Source organism: Branchiostoma floridae, chromosome 6 (assembly GCF_000003815.2).
Source record: "Branchiostoma floridae strain S238N-H82 chromosome 6, Bfl_VNyyK, whole genome shotgun sequence".
Taxonomy (NCBI): domain Eukaryota; kingdom Metazoa; phylum Chordata; class Leptocardii; order Amphioxiformes; family Branchiostomatidae; genus Branchiostoma; species Branchiostoma floridae.
In genome coordinates this window covers 2,108,821-2,128,944 of record NC_049984.1, presented here as the reverse complement: position 1 = coordinate 2,128,944, position 20,124 = coordinate 2,108,821, and the positions used below count along the sequence as shown (strand labels likewise).

General features: G+C 43.7%; 2 protein-coding genes across 2 annotated transcripts in view; one reads left to right on the top strand and one right to left on the bottom strand.

Annotated features, from left to right (window-relative positions):
* The window catches only part of LOC118417444 (ankyrin repeat domain-containing protein 11-like), a 44,399-nt gene extending 29,995 nt beyond the window's left edge, over positions 1-14,404 (top strand). The window contains exons 6-12 of the mRNA XM_035823007.1: positions 43-185; positions 3,780-3,880; positions 4,254-4,414; positions 5,126-9,984; positions 10,552-10,650; positions 11,445-11,681; positions 13,351-14,404. Of these exons, the coding sequence (XP_035678900.1) occupies positions 43-185; positions 3,780-3,880; positions 4,254-4,414; positions 5,126-9,984; positions 10,552-10,650; positions 11,445-11,681; positions 13,351-13,530 (5,780 nt within the window). The 3' untranslated portion in view covers positions 13,531-14,404. The remainder of the gene's footprint in view (positions 1-42; positions 186-3,779; positions 3,881-4,253; positions 4,415-5,125; positions 9,985-10,551; positions 10,651-11,444; positions 11,682-13,350) is intronic.
* A 1,746-nt stretch (positions 14,405-16,150) lies between these two features.
* The window catches only part of LOC118417069 (NADH dehydrogenase [ubiquinone] flavoprotein 2, mitochondrial-like), a 9,350-nt gene continuing 5,376 nt past the window's right edge, over positions 16,151-20,124 (bottom strand). The window contains exons 4-9 of the mRNA XM_035822440.1: positions 19,805-19,892; positions 19,306-19,405; positions 18,473-18,576; positions 17,379-17,488; positions 16,858-16,934; positions 16,151-16,418 (exon numbers count right to left, since the gene is read on the bottom strand). Of these exons, the coding sequence (XP_035678333.1) occupies positions 16,325-16,418; positions 16,858-16,934; positions 17,379-17,488; positions 18,473-18,576; positions 19,306-19,405; positions 19,805-19,892 (573 nt within the window). The 3' untranslated portion in view covers positions 16,151-16,324. The remainder of the gene's footprint in view (positions 16,419-16,857; positions 16,935-17,378; positions 17,489-18,472; positions 18,577-19,305; positions 19,406-19,804; positions 19,893-20,124) is intronic.

Below are 20,124 nucleotides of genomic sequence, written 5' to 3'. Positions count from 1 at the left end.
TCTTGCATAACTGAAAAGCGAGTGTTTGTCCATTTTCTGCAGGATGGACGCCGCTACACGAGGCGTGTAACCATGGTTACTACGAGGTTGCCAAGATGCTTCTGCAGGCGGGAGCCAACGTCAACACGCAGGGGCTGGACGACGACACGCCTCTGCACGACGCTGCCAGTAACGGACACCCACATGTGAGTATACCAGTAGTAGTAGCATGTAGTATCCAGTATTTGATTATACTGCTGCTGGGATCCCTGACACAGGTAGGCAGCAGCCGGCTAGTCTTCACACCGCGCTTCCATGCAGCTCTGTCCAGTGGGTTCACCCCTGTTAGACCGCACACCTTGATGTCTCTCCTAACACATTCTATCCAGGGTTTCCTTGGTCTACCATGACCTCTGTTGCCTGACACTTTCATTATGGTGATTATAGTGGGGTAGTTTTTGTGTTGGGAGGGGGTTACTGTACGAGTATACCAGTAGTAGTAGTATCCATTATCTGATTATACTGATGCTGGGATCCCTGACAGTAGTCGGCAAGTTTTCCATGCAGCTCTGTCCAGTGGGCTGCACACCTTGATGTCCCTCATAACACATTCCATCCAGGATTTCCTTGGTCTATCACAACCTCAGTTTGAGAGTTTCAATTTGGTGAGTATAGTGGTGTAGGTTTTGGGTTGGGAGGGGGGCTACTGTACAGTTGTAGGGTCTGGGAAACCCCAAAGCTGATGTGAGCAAAAACAAAATATTTGCTTTGATTATAAAATCTAAGTGGTTATGATGGTTCAATATGGTTTAATAAGTGACCAAAAAAGTACATTATAGTATAATGAGCAGTAGATTCTTCATTTTTGCTTGTTCTTCTTTTTTGACTTAGAAATTGATGACTTTGGCATTCTATGACATTGGCATTTTATGACATTGGCATCAGTTTTCTGATATCTTCTTTCAATTTATGGCACATACTATTGCTCAATTTGCAGCGTATTTGTACGATACACAGTATGGTCAAAAACGTCTTTTTGGTAACAGACCAAAATTAATGCATGTGGGGATGTGATCCATATGATCGAATTGAAATGGCCATACAAAAAAACAACCACTTTTCTTGGTAACTGCTTTGATTTTTTAGCTGCATGCCTGAATCATAATGGAGGAGTGGGACTTACGCAAAGCCTTTTGTAAAGTTCTCTGAGGACTTTTGTTACCTCAGTGCTATTTTGGGAGTCTGCCAGCATACAATGGTGGTAAGTAGTGGTGCGTACCTAAACTCAATTTCAGGTTCAGGTCCGGATTCAGGTCCAGCAGTTCAGGTTCAGGTCTGGACTTATAAGTCCGGACCTGAACGCATCACTGCATATTAAGTGCATTTTATTTAGGGGGAGGGGGGATGGTGCATATAAAATTGCATGTTAGCATGAATTGAAATGCAATGTGAAAAATACAGGAAAATAATATACAGCCAGTGTAAACACGAAATGTGTTTTGTCTTTTTCCAGTGCAAATTCCACTGTCTATGGAAGGTTTTAGATGGTTTAGAACAAAATAAGGGAATGTAAGTGACAGATTGCTTTTTGCAAGTCCGGACTTGGCTCCGGACATTTAGGTTTTTTTTGGACTCGGACCTAAACATTTTTAGGTCCAATTCCAAGTCCGGGCTTTAGGTACGCACCACTAGTGGTAAGGGATTCGGCAGCTTTCCTATCAGGGCTTGTATCTGCAACAGTGGTTGCCGGAGGCGTTAGAGGTGCTTACTAGTGTATCCTTGACTGTGCTGGCTGTGATAGAAGATTCGACATGTAAATGTCATCACATTTCAGGGCTCGAAATACTTTTTTCTGCATGCCTGCACTGGTGCAGGTAACATTGAAAATTACCTGCAGGTAACATTGAAAATTACCTGCACCAGACAAACTTCACATGCACCACTCTGAATTTAGGATTTTATGGATCATACTAAAATTGTTCTGGAACCATTTCTATTTTTTGAAATCCTTTATAGAAGGTAACAGCTAATGCAACTAAGAACAATCCACGTGCACCTACATCATAGGACATTTATGCCTATAATGCAGTACAAGGACCAGTGCATGTTAGGTGCAGGTAGACACCAGAAATACCTCCACAGCTCCATGTATATGCAGGTGGTATTTCGAGCCCTGTTACTAGAGTATCCTTAACTGTGCTGGCGTTGATAGAAGATTCGACATGTAAATGTCATCACATCTTATCAAAAGGCTGCGCTCTACAAGATAGCGTAGGTTTGTATTGTTGGTGGTTAGTTTGGGAAAATTCACCAGCAAAAATTTGTGAATGGGTCCAGAAAGTTGGGAAGAAGGGTTTGTTATTTTTTATTAGATTTGTTCATGCAGCTTTAAACTAAAGTGGTAAGATTTACCGACTTCAGACCTTATAAAGTCAGCAGTGTTGTTAGTTCTGGGAAATTTGAGGCGATGTAAAAGGAATAGCTTAAAATATATCTGGTTCGTATTTGTGTTATAAATGGGCCCTGGAGGCAAAGAAGAAGGTGAAGGAACCCTTTTTAAGGCTGTGTGGGAAGTGGGTTGTTATCCACTGTGTCTTGGGCAAGGTAGCCTGATTAAATCTCGCTTATAGCAGCCCGCCAGACATCTGCCGGCCGCGGGAGGGGCCAGTTACAGCCCTGGACAGCGGAGTTTGTGTTACACAGGACTATTGGGCACGGTATTGGGAGGCGGAGCCTATTTCTTTTCTCCCACTGCCTTTTACCTCCTCAACCGAAGTCAAGTGCAAATTTTTACACCTGGGTGGAATGAGGAAAGTCGTTTTAAGTGCCTTTCCCAAAGACTAGGGTTGTCTCCATCTTTACTTACTTAACATTTTCTTCGTAGGCCTTAGCCATTCAATGCTGTTGATGTACTGAGACCACAGATTAACTAGATGCATTTTTCCGTTGTGACCTCAGCAGATAGTTGAGCTCCTGCTGAAGCATGGAACACTAGGAGTTGAACCCGTGTCCCCTCAATCTTGTGTCCTCTCGATCGTTTTCTGGTAGCCTATCCATTCAGCCATCTAATGCTGCTGAGACCACAGATTAACTAGATGTGTTTTTTCCGTTCTTACTTCAGCAGATAGTGGAGCTCCTGCTGAAACATGGGATTGCTAGGAGTTGAACCTGTGTCCTCTTGATCTTAAGTCCGCTATCCTAGCTACACAGCCATTCAATGCTGCTGAGACCACAGATTAACTAGAAGTGTTTTTCCCGTTCTGACCTCAGCAGATAGTGGAGCTCCTGTTGAAGCATGGGATTTGAACCCGTGTCCTCTCGATCTTGTATCTGCTAGCCTATCTACACACCCATTCAATGCCGCAGAGGTACAAAGACCACAGATTAACTAGAGGTGTTTTTCCCGTTCTGACCTCAGCAGATAGTGGAGCTAGGAAATGCTAGAGTTGAACCAGTGTCTTGCCGATCTTGTGTCTGCTAGTCTATCCACACAGCCATTCAACAGGGATTTTTTTAAACAAGGGAACAGGGTGCTGCACCCTCGTGCCATAACCATGCACCTCTTACCCTGGGAGCAGATCCTCTGGCAAGCATAAAATTCTGATTGTCCAGGGATCACATGTGGCCATAGTCTGTGACATGTTTGATAGTAATTTCAGCTCCTAGGAAGTCATAGAATGCTCCATTTTAACTTAGAATTATAACTTGGTGGAGCCGCTCAATTGCAGTCCCCTGATTCAATGCCGCAGAGATACAGAGACCACAGATTAACTAGATGTGTTTTTCTGTTGTGACCTCAGCAGATAGTGGAGCTCCTGTTGAAGCACGGGGCCGACCCTCTCCAGGCCAACACCAAGGGGAAGACTCCGATCGACGTGGCAGACAACGAAACTGTGGAGAGGTGAGTAGTAGTTTATTGAGATACTCTTGAGCCCTCAAGGGGGCTAATGATCCAGGGTTTGTACATACATACACAAACACTGTTACTTAGATAAAAAAAAAAAAACAATTCAAAGTCAGTAATACAAAGTTACTAACTCATTTGTCTTTCACTGTAAAATGAGCCCACAGATTTGGTTTTGCTATACTTAGGCTTTTATTTGCTTGTATGCAGTAGGTAATAACTGACAGAATTAAGGCTTGGATAACAAGTGTATGGACCATAAGGTACAAGAATATCTTCTGACAATCTCTAGCTAGATGTTTGAGATGTAGGTTTACAGCGTCTGATCAATATGCAAATTCAATGTTCTGTTTCTGACACCTGTTTGAAGGTTGCTGAAGAGTGAGACCATCGCCTCCAGCAGTGACTCTTCCGACAGTCTGGACGTGAAGTCGCCCACGTCTCCGGAGAGCCTGGCCTCGCTCAACGATGAAGCGCCTACGACAGGGAAGAAGTCAGGGGATAGAGAAAGGAAGCATGCAGAAGGGAATGGTAGGTATCTTTCAAGGGTTTTATGTTGTTTGCATGTAGGAAAATTTATGAGAATGGGTAGAAGTCAGGGAATAGGGAAAGGAAACATACTGAAGGAAATGGTGGGTATCTTAAAGTTTTTAAAAATGTTGTCTGCATGTAGGAAAATAGTCATTAAAACGTACAGGCTTGGTAACTTTTAGTTATGACTTGGTAAATGTTTTGTACTTGAGGCACCGTGCGGTTACATGTACAAGTGACGCATAGTTTATGAGGAGACTACATTCATCGCATACCCCACCACAGAGTGGACCTTGTTAAAAATAAGTCCTTCAAATATTGATATATAGCATAGTAGATTTGTTTAAGACATATTCAGAATAAAACAATTAAGGTGATTACTAGATACATTTTATTATTAGCATGTATTAATGTATTGTCAAGTACCAGAGTATTCCTTCAGACTTTGCAGTGTATTCAATAGAGATCTACAGATAGGTTGCGGGAAAAGTGTGACTGTTTCTCAACGGAATATAAAAAATTGTGTCGTCCATGAAATGTGTTTACTAAAGAATGTGTAGAAGAAGGGCAACGAAAAAGTCATTAGTGTGCCTTGATGATGAATGTAAACAGTATGTCTCTAGAAGGACATTGTATTGAGTTTGGTAGAAATATTTCTGTGTACAGTAGATTTGTGGGCAAAAATGTGACCATTTGTAATTTCTATTGCAGAGTACTCAGCAGAAGAAGCAGAACCCGGTGGTGCGACCAAACCTAAGGAAGCAGCGGAGAGACACAGACATCCTTCCAAGGGAGAGTTCAGCAAGAGTCCCGCCAGGTGTTCCACCAAAAGTCCGCCAAGCAATATCTTCGAAAAAATCGAAAAAATCAGTGCCATTAAGAAGGAGGCGGACAGAAGGTTCGCCTTTGAGAGCAGCGACTCAGACAGAAGTCGTTCAAGCACCCCGGAAATAAGACTCAGCCGGCTTCCTAAACCCCGTGAAGACGGCAAGGAAAAAGCACCCAGGGACAAAGTTAAGGTTCTAAAAACCTACTCAAGGAGTAGCGAGAGTAGGAAAGAACAGGAGCCCGCGGAAAGGACCGAGGAGGTCGCCAAGGCTTCCCAAGTGGAGACAGAGGTTACGGAAAAGCACAGACACAAGCAGACACTGCCAGAAAGACACTTTGACTCAGACTCAGAGATGGAGGTCAGTAGTGCGTCCAGCAGTGTCTCGAGAGATGAGAGCGTGGAAAGGAAAGAGAGCAAGAAAGAGTCGAAAAAGGAAGCCAAGCTGCATTCCGATAGCAACATCAAAACGCCCAAGTTGGACGGGAAACATCACGAGAAGGGGACGAAGAGGAAAAGAGATGAAGATGCGACCAGCAGTGTTGGAGGTAGTAGTACATCTTGTGAAACCAAAGAAAAATCAGGCACAGAAGTTAAAGTGAAGCATAAACACTTAGCGAAAAGGTCGGGCATCCCCGGCACGATGCCCGACGGAACGATGAAGAAGAAAATCAAGGGAGACAAAATCCGTGACAGCGAGAAAAGGGAGAAGTCCAAACACGCCAACTCGGAGGGGAAGAAATCTGACGATAGAAGAACTAAGGATTCGGAAGGGAGGTCGGAGATTCGGAAAGAAAAGGAAAACGAGGGGAAGAATTCTCCACAAGGGGGTGAGATCCGGAGGCATTCTATGCCGGACTTGTCGGCTTCCACCAAAAAGGAGAAGCTTAAAGAACTGAAGAAGATGGCGAGTTTGGATAAAGCTGAAGAAGGAGTGTTTGGCAGGATTCTTCATTCTTCTCATTCTAAGTCGAAGGGCGACGAACACAAAGCCAAAGTGGAAACGTCAAGATCAGAAGGGCACGAGGCAGGGACGGAAAAAACAAGTGAGAAACACTCAAAGGGCGAGAAGTCTGAAAAGAAGTTGGATGGTCAGGAAAGACATTCAAAGACAGACAAGGCAGAGGTGAAAGTTCACAAAGAAAGGTCAGAGGGCAAGAGTTCCAAAGGGGAGAGGTCAGAGGACAAGAGTGCAAAGGTCGATAGGTCGGAAGAGAAGAGGTTAAAACTAGAAAAGGCGGAGAAACGACACAAAAGTGAGCACAAGAGCAAGGAAGCCAAAGGAGAGCACTCACAGAAAGTTCCACATGCAAATATCAAGAGCGATTCCATCCAATCGAATTCTAAGTCTGACCCCGGAAAACACAAGCGCAAAGACGAACAGAAGCACCACAAAACGAAGTCAGAATCGTCCCACGCCTCGGACCAAGGTAAAGTCTCAAAACACAAATCGGACAAACTTAAACCCATCAACTTGGAAAGACTGAAAAGCAGCAGTTCTGAATCTCTCCAGTCGTCGACGTCCTCGGAAGTCAAGTCAGAAAAACACTCGCCAAAGACAACAGAGAAACTGAAGCCGGAAAAACACAAGGCTGAATTGAAAGCCGCCACTCTAGACAGACTAAAGAGCAGCAGTTCTGAGTCCCTTCAGTCCACAGACAGTTTCAAGGGTGACAGGCAGAAGTTGAAGCATCATGAAGGGAAGGGAGAAGGGGGGAAGGGTTCCCCACAGGTCGAGAGGACGAGCATGGACAGCCCGAAGGTTCACAGGGCACAGGAGAAGTCCGTAAGGAGTGATTCGTGCAACAGCGAGCGGTCGGGAATCGAGAGCCCGGCAACAGACAAACCAAGAGAGAAGATCAAGTCTCACAAGGGGGAGAAGAGTGGGCATGGCCACGAGAGCCCCCGGACTGAAAAACACAGGGAGAAGGAGAGACACAGAAGCGGGTCGTCAAAGGAGAGCCCGGCAAAAGACAGAACGAAAGAGAAGCACAGGATAGAGCATGGGAAGGAGATGAAGAAAGGTGCCGAGAGTCCGAGAGACGATAAGCTGTTCCCTTGGAAAACGGACCGCAGTGGACTCGACAGTCCCAAGCGGGACAAGTCCAAGTTGGACGTCACAAATAAGGTCGACGGGAGCAAGGTGAGGGAAGTGACCAAGGTCAAGCATAACTCAAAAGGCGAGAAAACAAAGGTGGAAGGCTTGAAGAGAGTGGAAAACAAGCCACATTCCCACAATCAGGATCTGTTCAAGCCTGACAAAACGAGTGTCGTCAAACCTGAAAAGCTCAAAACCTTTGATCTCTTCGAGGGAGAAACGACGGACAAGTCCAAGCATCTCAAGATCGTGAGAATTCCAAAGATTAAGAAGGACGCCGACAAAGGGGACTCTATAAGACCTGACAAGGTCAAGGAGGGTTCTAAGCACGAGCTAGCGGCAAAGTCAGAACATCACAAGACTGACAAGGAGAAACTATTGCTGAAAGCAGAAAAGTCTAGAGGAGATGGGGAGAGGAAAGAGAGAGTTAAGATCGACGGAAAAGACTCTCACGGTGACGGGAGCAAACCTCACAAGATCAAGTCAGATAAACACAAGGGGGAGGGTTCCAAGCACGTCTCAAGCAAGTCAAAATCGGAGAAGGACAGGTTGAAAGTGAAGGAAAAGAGACCACCGGAATCAAGTACTAATGCAGCATCAAGTACTAATGTAGCCACAGAGATGCCGGAGAAGGAAAAACCAGAGAAGGAGAAACCTGCAGTTCCTCCGAAGGAGGACCGCCCGACACTCTCCTTCCCTGCGATCCCATCGTACTTAAGAGAGGAACCAGAAACCATGAAGGAGAAGTACATCAAGGTTTCTCCCAAGACGGAATCTATCGTGACTCTCGAAGCAGACTTGAGCGAGAAGCCTTTGCCTGAAAGGAGCTCCTTAGTAGAGCCTAAGGAGGCTGAAGACAGGTTTGTCGAACCCTTCAACAAGTCTCCTCTAAGCAGGTCGGATATCAGTAAGGAGACGACTCTACAACTCACCCCTTCTGTGAGTCTGAGCCCATCGGAAAGCTTCACCACAGCTACAACTTCAAGTTCGGTTCCGAAGGCAAGCGTGACGACAGTGAGCACGGTGGTCTCTTCTGTCACGGTTACAACGACAACAGTCTCCTACACTGCCAGTACTGCCGTATCGTCGACGTCTGTTTCTGTGTCGTCATCATCTTCCACCGCTTCTTCACCAAGCCCTGTGATCAGACCAACAACTTTAGTCACGTCAACCAATGTAACCAGCACGTTTAGCTCGCAGACTGTAGCCACAACGTCCGTACCGGTCACGACATCTCCCACGCTAGCCACGACAACGACCGCCAGCAGTGCGATGGCGTTCACATCGTCCAAGTCTCAGGGCGTGATCGCGGGTCCCGTCGTCACCCAAGCCAGCTCCCCCACCAACACTGACTACCTGAAGTCCCTGCTTCTCAAGCCAAAGGTGGCGCAGATGATCGTGTCGGAGAGGCCGCCGGCACGCGACGCGGAACCAAAGCCTTCCGCGACGACTGTAGAGGTGACTACGCCTTCCCCTCGAGAAGAACCTTCAACAGACGTGAAAGAAACAGTGGTTACAACCCCGCCCGTCGTAGAACCACCCACAGAGAAAGAGAAACCAGTAGCATCCTCAGACCAACTACAAGTAAAAGAGACTTTACCCAAATCACAGCCAACTCAAGTAGGAGCTTTGTCCAACGACAGCGATCTAGCAAGAAGTCCGACCCCTCAGGCCTCTATACCCGTGCATGTCATCACCCCAACTCCACCCAGTAAGCCCACAGAGCCAGAAAAGAAAACACCAGAAATTCCAACGCCAATTCCTGCGACATTACCGAGGAAAGAGGAGCCACCTGCCCTGTCCATCCCACCTATAGGTATGGTCGTGTCGACATCTGTAACAGTTAGTACCACGTCTCACACGGTTCCAAGCAAGCCTGAAGTTAAACCGATCATAGCTGATACACAACCTGCTGCAAGTAAAGAATCTGTAGTAGAACCAGCCATCACAGAAGCCAAGACACTGCTTCCCGGTCCTTCCGAAGTTTTCATCTCAACGTCATCCAGCATTTCCACCATCCCCGTTGTCGTGACCAGTGTAGAACTCATGGAAACGACTGTTGTGACGACGGTGTGTGTCGAAACCAGTAGCAGCACCAACACTAGCGTAGCACTACCAGCAACTGGGCAGCCTTCCTTCAGCTTAGCACAGTCCGCACCCAGCTTAACACGTCCACCTACAACCTCCAGTCCAAGCGTGAAACAAGAGGAAGACAGCGAACAGAAACCCCAAAGAATAACCAGGTCCATGAAATCCACGTCATCTCAAGCCTCCACTCCTCCAGTCCCATCAGAAAAGCTTGTCTTGCAACAAGAAGACTCCAACTCGCAAACGAGCACAGGCCCCATCAAGATCGAAGGACAACCCACGTCGGTCGAAGACAGCCTCGAAAACGTCCACCCCTTCAGAAGGAAGGTTCTAAAGGTCAAGAACATTGCGTCGCTCGACGAGCCCTACGAACGCCCGCGCCCTGAGAAGCCCAACCCGTACTGGGAGTACCTGAACATCAGGAAAGTTATTCTTGAGCGGAGGCAGAACATGTCAGTGGTGATCCCCAAGCCCCCACAGTGCTTCGACGAGTACTTACTGTACCAGTGTTCGTACCTGCTGCACAGCAGTCCAGCCAAGAGCCTCATCATACCCATGGTAAGGACACGTTTGATTTATTTTGATAACACGTCAGTAATGGAGGCATTTCTTGTACTGGTATTAGATTTGGTAGTCTTCTTTGAATGTCTGTAGCAAGCCAATGTAACATTTCATGGATAGAGGCATTTCTTGTACTGGTATTAGATGATCAAAATGTGGTCCCAAACGTTTAGAAGTGTGATACATACATGGCAGCTGTAAATGGAATATTAGATAGACTATTAAATAGATGAGTAAACATCAATCGCTTTATGTATGTGAATAATTAACGTTTGTGACTGCATCTGTAAGCTATGACAGTGACTCATATTGCTGCGGTACACTGTGAAGCAGTACAGTGTGAATTGAGGAAGGTGACAGACACTCACCGAAACGTCAGTGAAAATAAAGATGTGGTTGTGGAAAAAAGTCTCTTTATTTACTTGCTGCAAAGACACCTGGTATATATATATATATATATAATATTATATTGTTCAGTGACAGACCAACCAGATGACACTTTTCGTGGATAGATTTGATAACGAGCATTTTTTAATGACCCAATATTTCCCTCCTCCCCACCAGTACACTCCCCCGGCCTCCCTTCCCGAGGAGATGACAGACCTGTTTGTGGAACAGGAGAAGGCCAGACACAAGATCCGCCTGGAGCACTATCTGGAAAGGGTAAGTTACAGGGGCTCAAAACAGGGGGACAAGGGTACTGTGCCTTCACGCTATAGCAGGAACAATCAGGCTAATGGACTTGTCCAACCCTGCTGTAGTGTGAGATATACATTATTCGGACTTAATTTAGAGTAAAGAAAAGCCTTCCAATGGGTAAGTGACTGAACAGGAGCACACTCAAACAACAGACAGCCCAAAAGTTGTAGAATGGAACTATATGTTATCAAGTACTGTACTGTACAAGTACATCCTCACTGAATAGGTTTGAACAACACTTGCGGTAGATTTTGCAAAGGTTCCTGTGACAGGTTGTTTAGTGTGATAATAAACAGTTGCTGCCGTTTTTCGTGCCTGCAAATTTTGGTTGTTACGCTGAAGGGCTGTTGTAGCAGTCGCATGTATACAGCTGACATAAAGCTCTAGAGGCATTGCAAGCCTTTCACTCAACGTTAAGCGTTTCTAATAAAGTGTATATAACCGTTTCTAATAAAGTGTATATTAACCACTACTACGAATATGTTATTCAATAACATCAAGCGACCTGTAGAGTCATAACTCCTCTTGAAGGTAACACACCAGCTTTGTAGGCACACGTTATTCTTGTCGTTTTTAAGGCTGAAATATTACTGAAATCAAAGCATTGAACATACTTGTTCCATTCTCCCCCAGGAAAAGCTGATCATGTCCTTCAAACAGGAGATCCTGAGGGTGAAAATGTGACCCTAGCATAAGGCTACTGTACACATTACTCAGGAATGAAACGAATTTAACATGTTTGTTCCATCCTCCTCCAGGAAAAGCTGATCATGTCCTGCGAACAGGAGATCCTGAGGGTGCACTGTCGGGCGGCGCGCGCCCACGCCAACCAGAGCGTCCCCTTCAGCGCCTGTAAAATCCTGCTTGACGAGGAAGTGTACAACGTCCCGCCGGAGCAGCGGACCGAAGACAAGCCGCAGGGACGGGACAGGTTCACGGCCAGGCAGTTCCACTCATGGCTGCAGGATGTGGACGAGAAGTACGAGGCTGCCAAGGTAGGCTTTGTTTGTTTGTTTATAGAAATACTATATACAGTCGCTTCTACCTCTGACGTTGATTAGGCCATACCAATTTAATTTGTTGGTTCTCGGATTTTTTCCTAAAAAAATTGAAGCGACAGGGCGAAAAAAAAAAAAAAAAAATTGCAACAAGTCTGGGTTCAGGTCCAGGCTGGTTAGTCCAGACCTGAACTCATAGTATACGTGTTATAGAAATAGTTAATCAGTTAAAATTACATGCAAAATTGCATGTTGGCATAAATTTGTACAATATACATTAAATTATGTACAGTTGCTACAGTAAACAGAAATGTTCACAAAACATCTCAAATAGACCAATATAGTATTTTTACAGAGATGCAACGACAACAACAAACATTATTTAAGTTTGCCTTTGGAAATAAAATACCATCGCTGGAAGACTTAATTGCTCTCTGAGTTGACAAGAATCTGTCTATCCAAGGCTCTAAATACATTTCATGGTCAACTGGTGCAAATTGGAAAAAAATTACAAATACTTCCACTCCCCAAAAATACATGAACAAGCCAAAGTACTGAACTACATGTTGCATAAAACCATAGGTTTATTCTCTCTTTTTGTTACATGTACAATTATTTGTTGACAAAAAATTAAAATGCAGTTTGATTAAACTTCCTTAGAAAAACCTAATGTTAGATGAAAATCACTGAAATGAGCACTGAAATGGTACTATCTAGCCAAATCTGCAGTTTTACTACAAACAGCGTGGGGGCGCTTTTTTGACTTACAGGCAAAACAAAGAAGAAAGATGGCCGCCCGAGATTTTCCGACTTCATTTTCATCTCCATTTGGAAGACTTTGAGCATTTCAGGCATATCAAAACATGTTGGCTATGGAGGTACAAGAGTGAAAATGTATTGGTGATTTATTGAGTTGTTCGTTTGGGTGCCGATTTCTGTATTTCAATTGAAAATTTGCATGTGAAAGTGTGTGTGAGAGAGAGCACATGCTCAGCCGAACTTCTGGTTCTGCTACGTTATGTTATGCCCTTGTGTATCTCATTTACGATGATTTATTTGTTCCTAAATATACTTTGCAACAAAAAAGATATGAATCAATTGGTAACAAAGAACTTGGGGGTGAGAAAAAGTAAATGCACTGGTACTTTCCAGACGTTCTGTTTCTCTAACGGAACCAAAGTTTTGCAGCACGATTACAGAATGGAATTTTTTTTTTTTTTAAATTGGGAAAATTAGAAGTGGCGATTCCGAGAACCAACGAATTAAATTGGTGTGGCCTTATGCACTATATACAGTCGCTTCTCTGCAGTTCCGTCTGGGAACCCTGACCTTCTTAACATCTGGAGTCATCCAAATTTTGGACGCAGACGCTGATCGGTCCCTACACATGAGCGAATTGCGGAATGGGTTCAAGCGCTCGTTTGAACAGGCGTTCCAGAAAAGCCCTCCTTCCACTTGAAGCCTATGGGCGCTCTAGAACACATTCCTTAATTCGCTCATTAACATTAAATTGTTAGCACCAAACGGTTTGAATGTGCAGTTCTCCAGACAGTAGCAGAGACGAACATAGGAACGAACTACTATCCGCATGGTACTTAGGCTAATTCATTCATTTATTCATTCTATTCTCTACCACCCCCCCCCCCCCCCCCCCTCCCCTGCCCAGAACTGCCTGCTACTGCGGCACCACCACGAGGCCACGTCTCTCCAGGCTGTGCAGAAGATGGAGTGGCAGCTCAGGCTGCAGGACCTCGGCTACAAGGACGTCAAGTCCCTCACCGACATCAGCGACTTCTACGTTCCCATGGTAACCGTCAGCGAGGACTTCGACCTTCTACCAGCGTGAGATGGAACAATTTCAGCATTGCCATGGTTACTGTCAGCAAGACTTCTGTGTTCCCATGGTAACCATCAGTGAGGACTTTGACCTTCTCCCAGCGTGAGATGGAACGATTTCTACGTTCCCATTGTTACGGTCAGCAAGGACTTCTACGTTCACATGGTTATGGTCAGCAAGGACTTCTATGTTGCCATGGTAACCCTCAGCAAGGACATCTACGTTCCCATGGTAACCATCAGCAAGGACTTCAACGTTTCTATGGTAATCGTCATCGAGGACTTCGACCTTCTTCCCGCATGAGATTGATCGAATTCTACGTTACCGTGGTTACCATCAGCAAGGACTTCTACGTTCCCATGGTAACCGTCAGCGAGGTTTTACCTTCCTCCTGCGTGAGATATGAATCGCTGGCCACGTCATCTTGCTCTCAGCATACAGAACAAAATCAAAGCGCCTCCTTGCAGGTGTCTGAGGACTGCAATGACATGGTAGTTTTGGGCCAAGGTGCAAGTTGTGTTCAGCTGGGTAACTGTCATGTGTGGACTTCATTAACAGCAAGCTGGTCATTCGTTATGCCAAAGGAAAGCTTCACCGGAGGATACTAGATACCGGACAGTGAGATCTGTTGTGTGACTTTTTCTAAGAGACTTGGGTTTCGTACACCAGAAGTATGCCAGTAAATTGCACATAGAAGTTACAGAAATTACGGCACTGTTGTGTCAGAGATGTAGGTAAAGTTGAGTGGCTATAAGTAAAGTCGTCTACAGTTTAGTACTGTGAGAACTTGGACGCTTGTGCAAATCTGCACGCGATCGGTGGACGAATAGCTAGTTCAGATAGGGCTGATTTAAATCGCAACACTACAGGTGTTGCAAAATAGGTGTTGCACTACAGGTGTAGCGGTTAGTGTTCCCAAATTACAACCTCAAGAGTGCGACGTTTGTTTTATAGTGGTAACGAGCGTGTAGTGATGCCCCCTTGCTGCTTTTTTTGAAAAATGCAGGTTTTTAATCCTTACTAGTACGTTCTCAGTCCACCATTCACGCATCTTTGAAAACGAACCCTGTGATCCTGAGAGTCTTTCTACCTCTGTTGAATTGGTAAATATGTGACCATTTAGTGCGAAGGCAAGAAAAATGTTGTTTTTTTGGCATCAGAAATCTGTAAACTTAATGAAGAAAAAAAAGAACAGCACTCATTCCTGTGTACCTGAGAAGAAAAAAAATGCAAAAGAAGAACTGCAGCTTGTTTTCGATTGGTGAATATCTTCAATATGAATAACGTGAGCTGCAATACGTCTGTGATATGTTGTGATATGTACATACTGTACATATAGATTGGATGAGTAGGGGTATTATATATTTTTTCCTTGATCAAAAACACTGTTGAGCAGGTTGTGTGTATATACGTATGCTGTATGTATAGTTGGGGTCTGTTCAAGTACACTGTTAAAGACTCTGGTCACACGAATGACGTGTGATACGTACTTCCTGTGTTTCACACTCGTCCTAGGTACTACATTCCACATGTGTACTTGTGTAGTCGTAGTGTAGAATGTCTCCAACGGTTAGTCGTAAAATAAAAATAAAAAGGCTGCCATGCTTGAAAAGGTTCGAAATAGCGCACCATAATTTCACCGTCTCTACATGTAATGAATTATGTCGTACTACCCTTTGTACTGTGTATATAGCACAGTAGTGGATCGATATTGCCAACTTTTATTTTTGTACTGCCATGAGCTCACCACAAAAAATTCTAAGACTTCTGGCTCAGAAACAATCCCTGAACCATTGTACATGTATTTATTCCCAGAATAAGATAGCATTGGTATAATGATGATCCTTCTGTTGGTAAATGATGAATAATAACTCCTGTTGTCTACGCGGGCGGGCTGAAGCTTTGTTGGATAGTACTATCGTGTGTATAAAAGGTGGGGGTTGCACAAGTAGCCGTACCGAGCAACTGACTTCTACCTTTCTGTTCTACCTTTGGTGTGTAAATAAAGGAGTCACTAGTTTCTAACACTGGCTTTGTCCTGTCTTGTTATTTAACGTTGGGTTTGATTTAGGACTACGTCAATGAAGATTAGACATCCAGGTAATAAGGTACACCAAATAGCAGTTACTCAAGTAACTGGATATGATTTGGGCAACGGTCATATGTTTCAGACAACTGTCCAGTGTCTTTTGCCAGTGATACTGGAGAAATATTGTTGGAGAGTGATTTTAGATCCTAGCTGTGACTTGATATGCAAAAGAGATCTAGCTTGAGAACAGGTTTATCCTAGCTAGATGCAAAAAGGGAGGAAGACAAATTTTAGTAGTCTTAAGGAATCAAGGGTAAGACAAGACTTTAGAACTTTTAAGAAAGTATTTAAAGCCAATTAAAATCTCTACACCTGGATAAGATTCAAAGATTATTTCTGAACGTTCTGAGTGACATCCATCACTCTTCAGCATCACAACTAGAAGATTCAGGTCCGGGAGTAATGCCCGAATCTTATCCCATTGTAGTGATTGAATTGTCTGTAAATATAGTTTACCTTGATGTCTGACCTTCATAAATGTGAGAATGTAAAATTGAAATGTAGAATAGAGATCTTGTGATTGAGAAATTAAGCCACAACACTAGTTCAGACACTGCTTTTAATATCTGATTCTCACTACATGAGCGACTGAAGGAAATTCTCACAAAGAAAGAAACGTTCAAGCTGTATATGCATATAAACTACAGTTTTCACATAGGCTGGATAGTTGTTTTGTGTTATGTACAGAGAAAGCTGTGCTGCACATCGTTTCCCTTATAAGTCGTCCCTGACACCGAAGCCAGGCCCGGTTGGCGGTGTTGTGAGACTGGTGAGGCCTGAGAGCGGTTCCGACGCAAAACGGCCGTTCCTTTGAGAAAAAAACAGAGAAACTTTGTTTACACACGTGTACAACTGGTTATAAACAAACAAACAAATAACCCTTGCTTACAGTACATGTACACAGTAAGGTTAAGCTAGTGCATAGTGACATTATCAGACAAGCCTTTGGAATACCCACAACAATACATAAAATAATTTTTAACATTCAAAAATCACTTGTTGATCCTTTAAGTTAGACAAAACACCCATGACCCACATTATACACATCCCTTCCCCTAAATGGTCTTTCTATGATGAAAATACCGTAATGATAACCAAAACATAAAACGTGGGTCCCGTGCTCGAGGAAGTGCCCAACCACAAAAGCCTCATTACTCATTGGGTACCTACTGGCTGGCAAAATACACCAGATGATTATTATAAAGGTGGAGAAATAGTGGACATAGTACATTTGTATATGTACCAACCTGGGCCCAGCTTTTGGTGTCTTCCCTGCCATCAAGTCATCCAGAATCTCCTCCATATCTGCTGCTGTTAGATCCTCCTACAAAACACAAACAACAATGTCAACTTCAAAGTTCATCTGTGTTATAGAAGTCATTCTGAATTAAGTAATTTTCAACTGATCAACTCCAGTCTCTGTCAAGGAATAGACAAGCCACTGACAATAAACAGAGATAGAGGGTGCCATCAACTTTCTGCAACTTATGATCCACTGCTCACGGAGTCACGTGTGCTATCTACTTAACATGAATTAACCAAGTTTCTACAGTCAAACTTAGCTTTGTTTACACAAAGATGGTACATGTATTTTAAAACGCCAGTGGGAGTCAGATGACTTGGATACTCCACCAGATTGATTTGTAGTTCAATCAGGTTCAGGACCAGACCCGGACCTGAATTTTCTGTACTGGAACACACCCCTAATGACAACCATACACACAATGTGAACATTTGCGTAGTGCTTCAGTCTATGAGTATGACTTACGTAGTAGTTGTCGTTGATCTGCACCATGGGTGCATTAACACAGGCTCCCAGACACTCCACCTCGATCAGGGTGAACATGTTGTCCTTGGTCGTCTCTCCAACATTGATTCCTTACAGACAATAAGAAAAACACATTGGAGTTGTTGTTTTTTCAAATACAAAGATTCTTAAACTATTGCCACAATTGTCGATGAAGGTAAGACATTCAGATAGCAGATATGCAGATAACAGTTCTCAAGCAACTCGATATGATTTTGAAAACAGACATTTCAGAAAGCATCCACTGCCCTTCTTAAGTTACACTGTGTAAGATCAGCAGGTTTTTAACCCCAAAATATGAAATAAGGAAATGAGCTGAAGACAAATTTGAGATATTCCAATAATATAGGAAACAAAAAATAATGCTATTGCTACAATTTATTCATCTATTTATGTTTTCTGTAAATAGGGTTGAACGCACTCAGTGCTTAGCACAATGTTTTCCAGACATGCCCTGCACATAACAACATACATGGAATAACAAAGAAATAAGAGAAAATAAACCATCAAGAAACCAAAATAACAATAGATCAGGGCTTTAGCCAGCTCGAAATTTTTTTCCGTCAGCCAATTACAATCGTAGCGAAAACCGCGAAAATCAATTAGAAGGACTGAACTGAGACCTTGAAAAACAGGTTTTAATGAGATTATCGTATGCGAAAGGGCGCCGACACACATTGTCAACAATCATAAGAATAGCAAAACAAACAGTGTGTGACTTTTACGGCCGTGGACGGCATCCCCAAGCCACCCGAGCTTCCACCAAGGATTTTTGTCCGTCAAGGTTGACGGATTGGTTTTAAAATTTTTTCCGTCAGACGCAGCAAATTTCCGTCAAGTGACGGAAAAACGGACACTGGCTAGACCCCTGCAATAGATACACTACCTAGTGTCAATCAAAATTGCAAGGTGTAAATCTAATTCGATGTGGCAGACCAGGTCAAAGTAGCAATGCATCAACATTCCAAATTTCCAATACATTCTGGATTTCCAGTTTGCAACTTTGTTCCAGCCTTTCTAGTCCCATGTAGACTACATAATGTAGTCTAACCTACCTAGCTTCTTCTTGATAGCTTCCAGGATGACATCCGAGCCGACTCCCCCCAGGTTACAGGGAGTGGTGGTGCAGATCTGCACATGGTACTTCCCTACTGGCTTCCTGAAAAACAACACATCACACGAGTATGAATTTGCCTGGGTGCCATTGTAGTTAGTCTACCCGGGCTCTCATACTCTTCCCAGTATGGGGGGCCTAAATGAACTAAGATGGCAGCCGCAACCACAGTATTACATGTGCAGTTCCTTTCGCCATATATGGTAGAGACTCATCAACATAACTTCTTCAGTGTGGATTGGCCATCATGCTTCATAAATTGTATGTGTACAATGGGTACAGCTACATGTAGTGGAAAAGTATCACATGGAACCACTCATACAACAGTTGTGTGTGGATGTATACAGACTCTGATCTGTGACTAGATACTGTAAATACAAACAATGTATATGTTCATGGTGTTTTTATGTTTGTGTTTTTCACAGTGACCTTCAAACTGTTAAATAAAAAGCACCGCAAAATTTTTTCTCGTCTTCTGTCTTCATTCCATTATATATAGTACACACTACACATTGTACAATATCATGGTGTGCTTGAGGCGTTTGTTCTGTCCGTCTGCATTACCCTTGCCGAATCACTAGTGGGTGGTTTCTGACTGGTTGTTCGAAGAGTGCCAGTGTTGTCATTACTGTACAGTAATACTATTTTTATCCTGAACGTAAAACGACTGCGAACTCTCTATTTTCTCCTCACCACGAAATTAAATCCCTGCAAACTTAAAACATATTTGGAGTGCTGTGTTTACCTGTTGAACATGGTGTAGAAAGTGTTTACCTGTTGAACATGGTGTAGAAAGTTGCGACCTCGTACACTCTCATTCTGGGCATCTTCAGAATCTCTGCAACCTTGTTCATGGCAGACAGGGGAAGCCAGCCTAGGAGAGAACACACGTTTCCAAATATCAATAATCAACTCTATAGTATTACATTTATTCTGTCACCAGTTTTGCATATACAGGCACTGAATGCCATAGACTGCACAGGTTTGTATTTCATACACAGTAGCATACAGTCAAACCTGCACAAGTGACCACTTCTGCAGAAGGACACACACACATGGCTGATATGACCACTTTTTGGTGGTCCCTCAGACAGTTTTTCCCATTGACACAATCATTAAGAATCCTGTCCTCACAGACCAGATTTTATTGGTCCCCCTCAGTGACCTTAAGCAGTTTTCACCACATACCAATTGTAATTCTTGCCTTCAATTGGAGAAAACAGAAGCTGTCTATACCAATTAATTATGGACTACTTCATCAGGGTAACAATACCATGCTGTCTCTGAGCCAGGTCCAGAACAGGGATAACTGCAGCAGCCTCATGGCCCACTGGGTAGTTGTTTATTATCAGCTTCACTCTCTGAAAGTTTGGAATAAACAACACAATATTTTGCAAAAGCAAACAAAGGGACCAAACTTTGCAGTCATCACAGAAATCTATTCTATTCCCTCCTTACAGCCAATCAGACAACTTCTTATTATTCTTGACCTTGGCTTGTACAAAATCATTTTGAAACACTAGTCTTCGTAACTTACTTGTATAAAATTGTGGAGTTTTGAGTAATGCAACAATAAAGGGTTAATGCCCCGGC